Source organism: Ictalurus punctatus, chromosome 29, assembly GCF_001660625.3.
Source record: "Ictalurus punctatus breed USDA103 chromosome 29, Coco_2.0, whole genome shotgun sequence".
NCBI classification, from domain to species: domain Eukaryota; kingdom Metazoa; phylum Chordata; class Actinopteri; order Siluriformes; family Ictaluridae; genus Ictalurus; species Ictalurus punctatus.
The window spans coordinates 14,147,923-14,161,192 of record NC_030444.2 but is presented as its reverse complement, the minus strand read 5'-3'; the positions used below and the strand labels follow the sequence as shown (position 1 = coordinate 14,161,192).

General features: G+C 42.8%; 1 protein-coding gene across 19 annotated transcripts in view; it reads left to right on the top strand.

Moving 5' to 3' along the window:
* The window catches only part of LOC108260491 (neurexin-1a), a 284,791-nt gene extending 272,478 nt beyond the window's left edge, over nt 1-12,313 (top strand). For all 19 annotated transcript variants that reach the window (XM_053677458.1, XM_053677457.1, XM_053677447.1 and 16 more), the window contains one exon: nt 11,827-12,313. In XM_053677458.1, coding sequence (XP_053533433.1) covers nt 11,827-12,131 — 305 coding nt within the window. In that variant the 3' untranslated portion in view covers nt 12,132-12,313. The remainder of the gene's footprint in view (nt 1-11,826) is intronic.
* The last annotated feature ends 957 nt before the right edge of the window (nt 12,314-13,270 follow it).

Here is a 13,270-nt window from a genome sequence, read left to right as displayed (position 1 = left end):
CGCGCTTAAAGTACAAAGTTTATTGCTAGTGCAAGTACGGTCCGAACCAGATTCCCTGTGAACCTTCCGTCCAAGCTTTCAACGGCAAAAATAGCGCCTTTTATTTGTATCGCTAGTCATATTTGTTTAGAACATGTTCTATGAATCATGTATTTGTATTCGCGTACACTCCTAGTACACAGAAAGGGATGGCATGATGTCATCGAGGTCTGTTTGTTCCTCAAGGTCAGTCCGACAGGGTGTAGATCATAGACTCACCCCGACTCACCCCCATCGCCACCCCCGTCGCCACCTCCTGTTCCCGGCGGCGGCGCTATCAGTGATCGAGTGAGATCGATCCCTGGCTGTATTTATCGTCACCTCCCCTATTTCTTTTACAGCCGGAAAAGCGCAGGCTCCGGTGGCGCAGAGGGTCGGAGCTAATCTTCCAGCAGGCACCAGATTAGATCGCAGTGCAGCAAACTCAACCTCTTAAACACGAGAAACCGCAGCAAGCCGAATCTCCGCCTCGGCAGCACACTGAAGGACAGGAACAAAGCGATAGATGAGCTGAGTTTTAAATCTGCCAAATGACAAGTGTTGAAATATACAGCAGCACGTCAAACCTGACAAGTGGAAAGACAAATGAGCCGGCAGTTGTACACGCTCCGAGCAGTGCGAAGGCACAATGAGCTGACGAAACGCGCGTTTGAGAACATTTCCGCTCTACCTAACGAAGGTGGGATTTTATTTTTTTTTTCTTCTCCTCCACAACATTTCCTTGTGTGGTGGGTTTTAACGTCGGGCATTAATGAGAATCATAAATATTTGATCTGAGATTGCACAAGAAGAGACAGCTCAGAGTTAGGGCTCGATGAGAGGAAGAAAAGATTAGTGTGTGGTGTAGGCTCCTACTTTAAATTCCCTGGCACTGAATATCTTCCTTTTTTTCTTTTTTTTTTTAACTTCAACTACAACATCCACCTCCACAAGGCCTCATGTTTTCTTCTACACTTTTCCTCCCCCCCCCCCCCCCCTTCCAATTTTCCCTCTGTTTATGCCGTAGATTGTCAGAGCTGCTGTAATAGAAAATGAATCAACACCATCTGACCAATCAGAAGCGAGAATTCCTGTTATAATAATAACGGTCCTGACGAGAACTTCGTGATTCATGAATAAAATGATGCCACACCCTAAGAAACCATTTGTCCTTGTCTTCTAGAAGCTAGAACTTCATAGCGCTATACGTTTTGTCTACATGAAAGAGGGGTTATTGCGCTTGCATAAGACCTGCAAGCACATCACATCTGTTGTTGTTTGGTTCTCTCCATCCTCCTGTTTGCCGAGCACCTGAATTGCCGTCACGTAGACCAAACAGAATGTATACACTCTCCGCCGGTTCACTCCGGTCTGAACTAACACGAGAGGGGCGCTGAACCGTGAAATTCACATTTTGGACTGAGTCGATGACAAGAATGGAATAACGGTAATAAAAACACAGCGAGTGTTTGCAGTTCCTCCAGATAGTGTTCACCGAGAACCAAAGTACCTGACACGAAATATCATTCACCGGGACATCAGCGCCTGGAGGAAATAATTGTAAAAGCCGTACATGGTCAGAAGGTGTTGATTCACGTTCCTAAAACAGCGGCTCTGACGGCAGTGAAGCAGGTTTAGAGTATATTGTTCTAATACGTTATCGTTTCTATAGTGACGGCTCGTTCACACCGAGGCAGACGACCTACACGATGGAAGGCCGACGATTCACGAATAAATCGTCCAAAACGAATGGGTTGCTATTTAACCAAGACAAACGTGTAAATCTGGTGAAAGGTTTCCGTAAGTAGACGTTTATCCGGCGTTCACGGAAGGAGTCTCCAGCGTCAGCACTTGTAATCTCGTAAAAATGTCCATTTTCGGACATCTTCAGGAGAAAGGAGATTACGCTTAGCGGTTTCTTAGTAACGTGCCGAGAGAGGCTCCTGAAACGTAAGCGGCGACTAGTCTGTTTTGTAAAAATCCCCTCAAGTTAAACGTAGCTATAAACGGATAAAAGCACCACGCGTCGTTGTTAAAGGAGTCCGAAATCGCATCCGTAGGAAAACAAGGTGGAAGCGGAATAAAACGCGCTAGCACGTGCTGTCAGAGGGGAAAATAACTGAAGGTGGTAACTCTGTTTCATCACCACCACCCTGCCCTCCCACCCACCCCATGTTGTTGATTATTTTCCTACACCGACACCTCCTCATTAGCGTCCTCTCAAACTGTCACCGGTTTTGACCGATCGCTTCTTAATGAAGCTTTTTACAGCCCGGCGGTGGAGAGGTTAACGTCACGTTTAAGCCGCACCCATAAAAGGAAGTTCACGGCGAGTCAGCACGAGTGCGTATTTACGAGTCGCTTGTTTTATGGGCCAATAAAAAAGCGCAAGCTTCTATAAACACAGCCGACGGCTCCATCTAGACGACTCGGTGGTGAAACGTGCGCAGAAAAAGTAACGAGATCTCTGAAGCCGACGCGCCCTAACGTCCAATCGGCAACTTTTCCACGGCGATCCGATCTCGGATATATAACACAGGGTACTAATACAAGATCAAAGGTCCTCATATGTCTGACCTTTATCAGTCGATCGGAAAGGTTAATAAGGCGACTGAACTTTAAAACGACGCAGTGTTCAGATGAGGACCTGATTGGTAACCGTATTAATCAAAGGAATGCTTGTTTACGTTATATAAATTAGCGCTGACAAGAAGCACTGTGAGCTAATTAAGGAACACGGCCTGGGAAAACCCTTCACGTGGCTAAATTCAGATTTTTACTACTATATACAGTAGGTTGCATAAGTATTCACCCCCCTCGAACTTTTGCATGCTGCGTAGTGTCGTTAACCTGGAACTGAAATGGACTTCATTGGGATTTTGTCAAATGTACAAAGTTGTGATTACATAAGTATTTACGTCCATTGCTGTGAAAGCCTTCAATTAGTTACCATCAAAAGTTATATACTAAGCTGAATGGAGTCGAGGTGTGATTTGAGAACATACCTAAACGATGTGAAGCCCAAGCAGCTATCAAAACAAGTCTGGAGCAGAGTTCTGGGAAAGTATCAATCAGGTTTATCCTAAAAATGATCCATTCTTAAAAAAATAAATAAATAAATAAAAAATGGAAAGAAGACTCCGGGTCTTTTTGAGTAAAGATGGCAGGAATATTTTTCCTGAACCGAAATATGATGCTTTCTGTTTTCAGGAGTTTGAGCATTTTAAAGTACGCGAGAGAGCTGTGCAGGAGCACCGTACACGTTTTGACAGCTGGAATCTGATTACAAACTGAACTGATTAGGATTACGTCCATTTCGCCGTGGCACGTCGCTATCCGACAACTCGATCAAACCGTGATGTCCAACGTGTGAGGGAATGACTCTTTCCTATCAAGGTTTCTGATAACTTTAGACAGACTACATTTGTTAAACTGGCTCCTTATACAATATGATCTTCTTAAGGTTGGAAAACAGCATAAATAAAACATTTCTACCTCATTTTCCTGAAATATATCGGTGGATCGATGGTGTTCAGTATACAGTATCTCAGCTCGTGTATCCAAAAGTAGCAGTAAAAGTGGCACCATTTCTGTTTCACAGCTTTCTCAGTGTCGTAAAAGCCTTATAAACACCTCCATAAATTACCTTTTGTTATAAAAAATCTGAAACAGCTGCTCTCAGCTGGCTGAAATTAAAACAAGCCCCAGATGGATTCATCATAAAAAATTATGGCTTTAATCTTCAGTTTTGGCATAATTTATTTCAGTTACAATTACTAAGCATGTGTTTAACGCACCGGAGAAAAACAGCTATTAAACCTAATAATCGGCCTATTGTTTTTGAAAATATATAAGCAAATATATATATATATATAAACATATTTTTTTAAACGTAATATTTTGCAAGTAAGCGTAAAATCAAGCTTTAAATTCCAGCATTTGAAATAAAATAAAATGAAATAACGTTTTTAAATGATTCAAATATTTATTATTAATGATCAATAAGAAATACCTAATCAACTATAGACTACAGTTGTCTTCTTTTTTTTTTTTTCTGTAAAAATCCTGGCACGGCGTGTTGATATTCCAGAGTTTAGCTTCTATATACAAACTTGTAGCCTAGCACTAATCCTGCATCAGCTGTATGAAGTCAGTGTGATGGACCGTAATGCCTTCCAGAGACTGGTCAGATATGCTGGAGCTGGGCCATTAAGATCTTTGAAGGTCAAGGATTTTATAGTCAATATGAAACGTAATAGAAAGCCGATATAAATTGAATAAGACCGAAATAATATGCACCGACTTCCTTTTCCTGTCAAACAATCCGACTCCTGCGTTCTGACCTGCTCTGTGAAGTTCTCACGGAGAATACAGGACGTACTGCGGAGGTTTCTCAGCATCGTGTGGTGTTAGAACGTTTTATGTGTTGATCTCGAGATCGTATTTATAATAGACTTAAGGAAAGATTAACAGCTGCTTCAAGGTTTTAACAGTCGCTTGAAGATTTTACGCACTGTGTAAACTGTATAGACTCCCATTTGTTACTGAAGCAAGCGTAAATAAATCCCCCCCCCCACCCAATGTTTACAATTAGCTACCAAAAATGTCACCTATCAGTTATCAATAAGCAACGGTTTGGAACGAGCGCATTAATACGAGCTGCTGTTATTTAAAAAAAAAAAAAAAAAAAAACTAATTCCTACCTTCTGACCAATCAGATTTGAGAAACCTGATTGGCGTTTCACGGTCCTGCCTGTCGTAGCAGTACACAACAGTTCAGTAAGATCCGTTCCTATTTCTTTAATTATACCGTAGTGAGTGTTGTTGGTCGTATCGGTCGTATTGGCTGAATATGTTCTCCTGCATTATTGGGATGTCATCTGGCTCAAGTCAGATGTAGGTCAATATAATGTGCAACCTACTGGGGGTAGTTTACATAGGCTCAGGTAATAGGATACCTCCTCCATTTGCCTTAATAGGTAGCGTCGGACTGTTAGTTTGAGCAGTTCATAACATAACAGCATTCAATTTGGAAACCTGTTGGGAAATGAGAGGGATCGCTAAAAACAGGATAAAATCCCAAATGGATCCTTTCCTTCTTCTATTACCGTGCTTAATGCTTTCAATGAGCAATACATTACATTTATATGGTTACATTCCCTCCGTCTTATGCAGGATAGACAGCAACACTATATACCATCCCTTCTTTCAGGGCCGACTTAGAGTGAGGCCCAACGGCCCTATTGTGGATGGAAAAAGTAACCTTATTTGTTCTTTTTGACAGACTTGTGTTGCCATGGATTGCGCAATAGACACATTACTGTCGAGCAGCTATGAGAAATGTGTTGACGTTCCCAACATCGTCCTCCTTCCTACTCTCATCAATCCCGCTAACGAAAAGGTCTGCTTATGTTGGCCGGGCATGGCGGCGTAAGCAGTAGTGATCAGCCCATTACCTTACAGCATGCGGTGGGCAGAATGACCTCGTTCTACTTCCCTCTCTCCTCGTGTTCTTTTCATAAATAAATCCCTTTGTGAACTGCAAATGAGGAAAAATTGTTTATAATACGATGTCGTACATTCACATCCCTGCCCATTCTGTCTCCGAAGCAGTTAGCAGCCGTTCTCTCTGTGACAGGACGGCTGGTAAGACAATGGACTAGGGGTTTAGGGATGTTGGCAAGAGTCGAGGCCCAGAGAAGCTTGTTAGACATTGTAAAGCAAATCAGCTGAGCGGTTCTCGGCTCTAATCTGTATCCGAGTCACACCTCGGGATCGTTTCAGGGATCCTCAGAGGCACCAAAGGCGCCTTCTGTTCACATTCATCAAAGTGGCCTTTAAAGGACTATTCATTCATTCATTGATGTCCAGTAACCATTTTATCCCGGTCAGGATCACGGTCCGGAGATTATCCCAGGAGCACCGGGCGCTGGAAGCGAATACACCCCGGATAGGACGAGACTCCGTCGCGTTTAGATTCACCGCTAGGGGCGATTTCATCCTAAACACTCACTCGCATGGTTTAGGAGCTAGGGGGAAAACTGGAGAGCCCTGAAGAAACCCACAAGGAGGCCATGTTGAATTCGACACCGACAGTAACCCAAGCTCAGAAGCAGGAAACCTTCGACTCTGAAGCAGCAACGTTACACAATACAGCATTATCACACACTTTACAGGAATGGCTTTAAAGTCCCAAAGAATTGTCCTCAACCACATCACTGAAGAACTGGACTTGGTTTCAAATCACAAGGTCAAATCAAGGTCACGGAACCGTAAAGTAATTCGGCATTTTGAACGAATAAAATGATGTTCTCGGTAATTCGATGACTGCACGGAACTCGACCCTGAATACAGCGTTACGCGGTAAACCTCGGACACGAAACACGCCTCCACTCAAAAAGATATCTAGTGGAAAATGGTGCCTCGTATGTCGATGACCTTTCACTTCACCCCGATACGTTTCCACTTCTGATGGACTCGTGTTAATAAGATCCACGTTCGGTTATATGGAACCCAATCTATTTTTTATTTCATCCGGACACACCATGCGACGGGTTCTAAATCGTCTCCGTCGTTGTACTCCCTCCCAAACATACACACACTTTTCCAGGCAAACTTGCTGACCCTTTCGCTATCCTTTACCACCCCCCTGCTGCGCTGTCATGGAAAACGGCTGCATTCGGTCGTTGTTCCGTCTCGATCTAATTTTACCCTTGGGTGCGTTCAAGATAAGCCCCCCCCCACCCCCACCCCATTATTTTAAACACTTGTTTCGGGCACTATTTCTCCACGAGTGCCGTCATGTAGTCACGGAAAGGTAATGAAGAGCCGAGTGAATGTGGACGGTGAGACAGATGGACGAAATGAGCGAGACGGACAGAAAAAGAAATCAGAATCAGGGTGTTTTTCTACACCGTTTAAACCAGCAGACTTTCGAGATGTGTAATGACATCATGAAAACTTCGACCATTTAGACGTTGACACTGACCTTTCTTACTGAGATCATGATCATGGCAGTAAACGATCAGTTCAGTGCAGCGTATTGACAGTTTCATGATGACAGATGATTGGATTTTGCCAATAGATTCCACACCAATATTTTATTAGTCGAAATAATCCGTACCTGGACGGCCGCACCATCTTTTTTAGCTTGTTTGGGCAGATGGTGTTGAATAATTGTCTATAACAGCAGCTTTGACAACAGTGTGGCTGCAAATCACGGCATTATATTAAGACCCCGGTCACAATATAATACTGCCGTGTTTCTATAGCAACAGCTCGTTCGAACGGAGATGAACAGGAAGGAGACGTTTATTTGACATCCATGGAAGGAGTCTCCAGCCAGACGCAGAGCTGTAATGTCGTCCGACATTCGGGAATCTTCAGGAAAGAGGATTTTATGCTGTGTCGTTTCTCCGTTACATGACGAGATGCGATTTTTGTTCAGTTAACTTCACACGAGAGAAACTAAAGCGAGAGGCTGGTGAAGGGGAGGACTGTTTATAGCTGCTGTAGCGTAAGTGTTACAGTATGATGTGTTATTCTTTAACAAAGAAAAAAAAAGAGTTTCTTCAGGGTGGTAAGATTAACTCCACTTCATCACACCACTGGGTCAGTGATTATTTTCCTTTAACTGCATGGCACAGCATGATTTATTCCTTATTTAGCAGTGTTTCGTTCACTTAAGACTTCCTTTTTTAAACTTGCATATGACTGCTGATGTCTACTTTTATTATTATTATTATTATTATTATTATTATTATTATTATTATTATTATTATTATTATTATGTTGTTGTTATTCTTATTAAATTGTGTATATATATATATTTCTGTGTACTGCTTATTTTGCACACAGAGCTTTGAGAAGCTGCTTTTAAAGGTGCTCTATCAGATAAAGTTTATTGTTATTATTATTATTATTATTATTATTATTATTATTATTATTATTATTATTATTATTATTTTAGGGTGGCTTAAATATTGTACATCCATGAAACTGTGTTGTGAGAAATTCCTGTTTGGGCATTGCATTTTTGCCAAGAGGGGCCTCTAGAGATGATAATGTTACCAAAAATTTGGATCAAAGTGTGAAAAATCCTATTGCAAGACCAGAAAAACAGTAACCGGGCAAAAACAGTGGAATATCAGTGGAAAATTACCCAACAAGCCGGGCCTTCACCGCTAAATAGAAGCATGACTTCAGAATCTTCTAACCCATATCAGTCATTTTGGAATCTTGCTCTCGTACTGTAAGTGAGATGTTTGTCGACGGGGATGGGTGTGAAGACAGTAAGTGCAGCTCTGGCAGTAGTGTATCTGAATGCTGTCGCAATGCCAGGCCCCCGTCAGGCCCTGTATGGGGCCAATCAACAGATCAGCCCAGGCAGCGGGTGTGAAGCTCAGCCTGGGCTCAGACTGGCAGCTTCCCATCAGCAGGAAGAACAGACTGCGGGAGAGCCGACACCTATACCTGTCCTTAGAGAGAGACGCAAAACATCGGAAGATTTTCTCTCTTCTTGTTCAGTCTGTGAACTCCGAATTCACCTTTGAGTTAAGCGTAATATGCGTGTTCTAATATTCAGTCTTCTGAGCTCTCAATAATCTTTATACAGATATCTGCACAACTGTAAATAATGGGGGGGTACAAACCTTTGCACTCAGCTGTAAGTGAAATACCAGTTACTTTATTCTCATTTGAATTAGAAAATGGTGATAATACGCGTGTACTTATATATCATTTATGTAAATATAAATTATTTCGGACTATTTTTGGATTGAGCGTGAAATGGGAGTCATACTTTATTCATAACGCGTGATTTTTTTTCTTAAAAGAAATGAATAAATAAATAAACAAGTTGATTAAAACAGACCAAACACAAAGTTTTAAACCAGATGCGGAAAAGTATCAAAAATGTCAATTATAATATTTAATATTCGTACTAATAATACATTTTATTCATAACATGAAGATTGACGTTATTTATTACCTTCATGCTTCACCTCCGGTGAATAAAGTATTAGAATAAAAGGGTAAAAGCAGGCTCTGTAACGTCTGTATTAAGTCTTCTCCGGTTCTTCAGGGTCTCGCCTCCACTACTCACCGTCCTTATCTCCTGTCCTGACTCTCTGACCCTGAACAACAAATAACCTGAGCCGTACACCGTCCCCTCTCTGCTGCTGACGTGAGCAGGTGACGGCCCACTGGGGGTTTTTATTGTTGGCTTTTTTTTGCCTTGAAGGAGTGAGTTTGCTTCACACCTGTCCAAAGGGATAACGCTGGCAGTGGCAGGAACCGCTAATCTGTTCCAACACTCAGTCACACTCCATTCCCTGAGGCATCTTCCCCCTGTCCTTGAGCGTCTGCTGGCATCCCTGGACGTACGTTACACTATAACGGGCTTATATTAGACACCTACCTGAGTGGAAATGTGTACAGCATGGAGATCTGTGGCGTCGATGCAGGAGGGAGAAGGAAAGTGTCGAAGGACGACTACAGATATCAAAGAAAGTCTGATCTCATAGTAATTTCTTAAGGACCAACTGGTGGGAATTTTTTTAATGCGATCTAGACGGTGCAATAAATGATTCTAACCCTGCCCCGAACCCTTATCTGAACCTTTATGGGCCCTAGCTTAACCTACATTTGCTGGCCTGAGCTTAGTTACATGTTGTAGATTTCTTTTTTATCCACCATCTTGTTGTCGATAATTAAGACATGATTTGGATACTTCTTGGATCGCTCCATATAAACAATATTTATTTACTTACTTATTTTAAACTTGTGTTATCGTTGATATGATGAAGTTTTCTGTCAGGAGACATTCCTATAACATTTTTGGAAGGAGTCTCCAGTGTCAGCGCTTTTTTTCGAACTTTTTCTGACATCCTCAGGACCGAGGAACTTATACTTTCGCGCTTTCTCGGTAACATGACGAGCTGCGTGTTTGTTCGTTTGTTTTGTGTCTTGTTAAAGATGAACGAAAATAAAAAGAGAGGCTGGTGAAGTAATGACTATTTATAGCTGCTATAACTTATTTCACGGACGAACAAGATACACGGCATTAAATCTGACCATAAGTGGATATCAAGAGGACTTCACGTGACCCGAAGAAGCATATTTGACTGTATTTCTGTCCAATGATTTGGTTTGTTCAATTTTGTACAGGCGGAAACCCAACCGAAGGAGCAGATATATCAACCAAAAGTATCGATTTTACTCTGATTTTGCTCCGAGTATTAAAGTTAAATCTGTAGGTGTGAAAGTACCCCTAAACACAATATTCAATAAGCTCGATCTAAGGCTCGGGGCTTAACCTGGTTCATACGAGGTCTGGATGAATGTCATTTTGCTGCCGGAATAAAGCGTAGGATTTGTTTATTTCCTTGCGTCTATCGTGTTTTATAAAGTAATTGATGTCCTTGGTTTTCGAATAAAAAGTCAGTCTGATTAAAGGCATATTAGTGTCTGTAAAGGAATGTATAGACGTGAATGGAGAGGCAGAACATTAGAACATGAGAGATGTTTATCAGCTCAGAGCATAAGCAGAGCGAAAGAGAGATAGACTAATGAAGGGTTATGGTGCCGAGTGTTATCAGAGTCGATGGGAGTCGGATTATAATTTGAATGGCTCTCGTACATAATGGAGGCTTGCTGATATGTAATCAGTTTCCCATTCAAAGCAGCAAATGGCTCCCAAAGCACTGGCTGCAAGTCGTTAATCCCCCCTTATCAAGCGTTTAGAGTACATTAAAAGGCGGTCACCGGTTTCATCCGGGGGCTGAGCTGCCGTCGACGGCGTTCCCATGTTTCTAATTTGCATCATAATCGCATGTTTGCGCATGTTTCACCGAATCGCCGGCGCTATCGTACACAGCTGGTCTTTTTGATAAAGGGGTGTCCTCCCGAATAAAGCTGTGTTCTAGCGCCGCAGTCATTCCGTTACCGTGTGGGAAAACATTCTGGAGTGTGCAGCCAGGATCGGTTACAGACGAGTTTCCCGCAGACAGAAGATTGCAGCGTGCCAAGCTAGCGACTCCGACTTGGGAGCGTCAATTTGGGAGAGCGCTCGCCATCTGTTCTTCCTGCGACTCAAAAACCTGCCCTGCAATTACAGTGTGATCCGGTGACAATTTTCTCATTTCGGTGTTTTTAAAACAACATTTTCTTTAGATGAGCATATTAAACAAAAGAAACTCGATGAGCTCCGTGTGATATGGATCCAAAACGGGAAGCTGAAAAGGCCCCGCTTTGTTCAAATGAAGGCAGGGAACGCAGACGACGAGGAGATGTTCGAAAAGAAAGAAATAGACGCTTTAAGCCATTCATTTTGTAAATAAGAGTAAAGTAAGGTCTGACCAATCCATCCATCCATCCATCCATCCATCCATCCATCTTCTATCCGTTATCCTCTTCAGGGTCATGGGGGAACCTGGAGCCTATCCCAGGGAGAATGGGGCACGAGGAGGGGTACACCCTGGACAGGGTGCCAATCCATCACAGGCACAATCACATACACACACACACACACATTCATACACTACGGACACTTTAGACACGCCAATCAGCCTACCATGCATGTGTTTGGACTGGGGGAGGAAACCGGAGTACCCGGAGGAAACCCCCGCAGCACGTGGAGAACGTGCGAACTCCACACACACAGAGGGTCTGACCAATCAGAATTGAGAATTCGACAGTGCTGTGGTATATGATTCCACTGGCGATGCATATTACTATATTATTATGTGCAATTAAAGTAGATCTGTAAATCAGTGCTGATTTTGACTCTTTGTGTGTGTGTTTTCCCAGCGAGCCCAACAGGTCCGGGTCTGAAGGGATACCCCGACCCGGTCGAGGTGGTCCGGGAGTCCAGCAGCACCACAGGTATGGTGGTGGGCATCGTGGCAGCAGCCGCTCTGTGCATCCTCATCCTCCTTTACGCCATGTACAAATATCGCAACCGGGACGAGGGCTCGTATCGCGTGGACGAGAGCCGCAATTATATCAGCAACTCGGCGCAGTCCAATGGCACCGTCCTCAAAGAGAAACCAGCCAACATGGCCAAGAGCACCACCAAGACCAAGAAAAACAAGGACAAGGAGTACTATGTTTGATCGCTCTTTCACTGGACTCGCTCCAGAACCAGTTTTTTGAGGACTTTACAGACTTCTGGATATTTTTTGTTTTGTTTTGTTTTGTTGGGTCTTTTTTCTTGCGCTCTCTCTCTCTCTCTCTCTCTCTCTCTCTCTCTCTCTCTCTCTCTCTCTCTCTCGCTCTCTGAAAGAATAATACAAAACCATATCCTGTGTATAATAGCAAGAACTAGAGGGGGGCAGGATTGAAAAGAACACTGCTTTGGAGATTAAAAAAAAAAAAAAACTGTCGTCTGTTTATCTAAAACATTGCATTAGACTGCAGATTGAAGGTTTTCTGTCGCGTCCGGATGGCAGGCACAGGAGGACAGTGGCAGGCAGGACACTTCTGGCGTGGCTTCAGCTGGACACGAGGACATCTGAGGAAAAACATAGCTGATTAAATACCCAATAATTAACTGCAAAGCAGATTATCAATACGAGACCCGTCTGCACCTGGGGAAGCCGGCCAACGAAACGTCGCGCTTACGCATAAGAGAGACGGCGGCGTCCGTTAACGCGTCGGATCTGCCGGGACGGGTTTTCCAAACGGAGAACACTGGTCAAATGGGCAAACACGACGCATCCGTATCTAAGCTTGCGATTGTTCTTTGAACCAAGAGAGACCAGCAAAGACTCTCGTGAGCCTCCCAAAATCTACCAAGGGAGCAAAGTGCCGAAAGCCTGCCGCAGCGAGGAATCCAAAAGCAATCTCGAAAGCAATCTCAAGGCCTTACGTTCTCAGCTGGAGGAAAACTTAAGGCCATAAAACAGCGGAAACAAAAAAAAGAAAAAAAGAAAAGAAAAGCGACCGTCCGAGAAACTCTTGATGCACGCAACAGTATCTTATTACATATGTTTATACACCCACATCTAAATGTGCTCTCTGGACTGTGACAGTGGTGTTTTATAGCCTGTTGTATAGACGCAAAATTATACCTGCTCCTCAATCATGGATTTTGATTTTTTTTTTTTTTTTTTTTTTTTTTTTTTTGGTTTCAGTAATAAAAAGTTCCAAAAAGGAGAAAAAAAGAAAAAAAAAAGAAAATGTAAATGTTAGTAAATGTTGCTAGATATAGATTTGATCACGATGCAAGCGAAGGCGTATTTGAGTTGCTTTC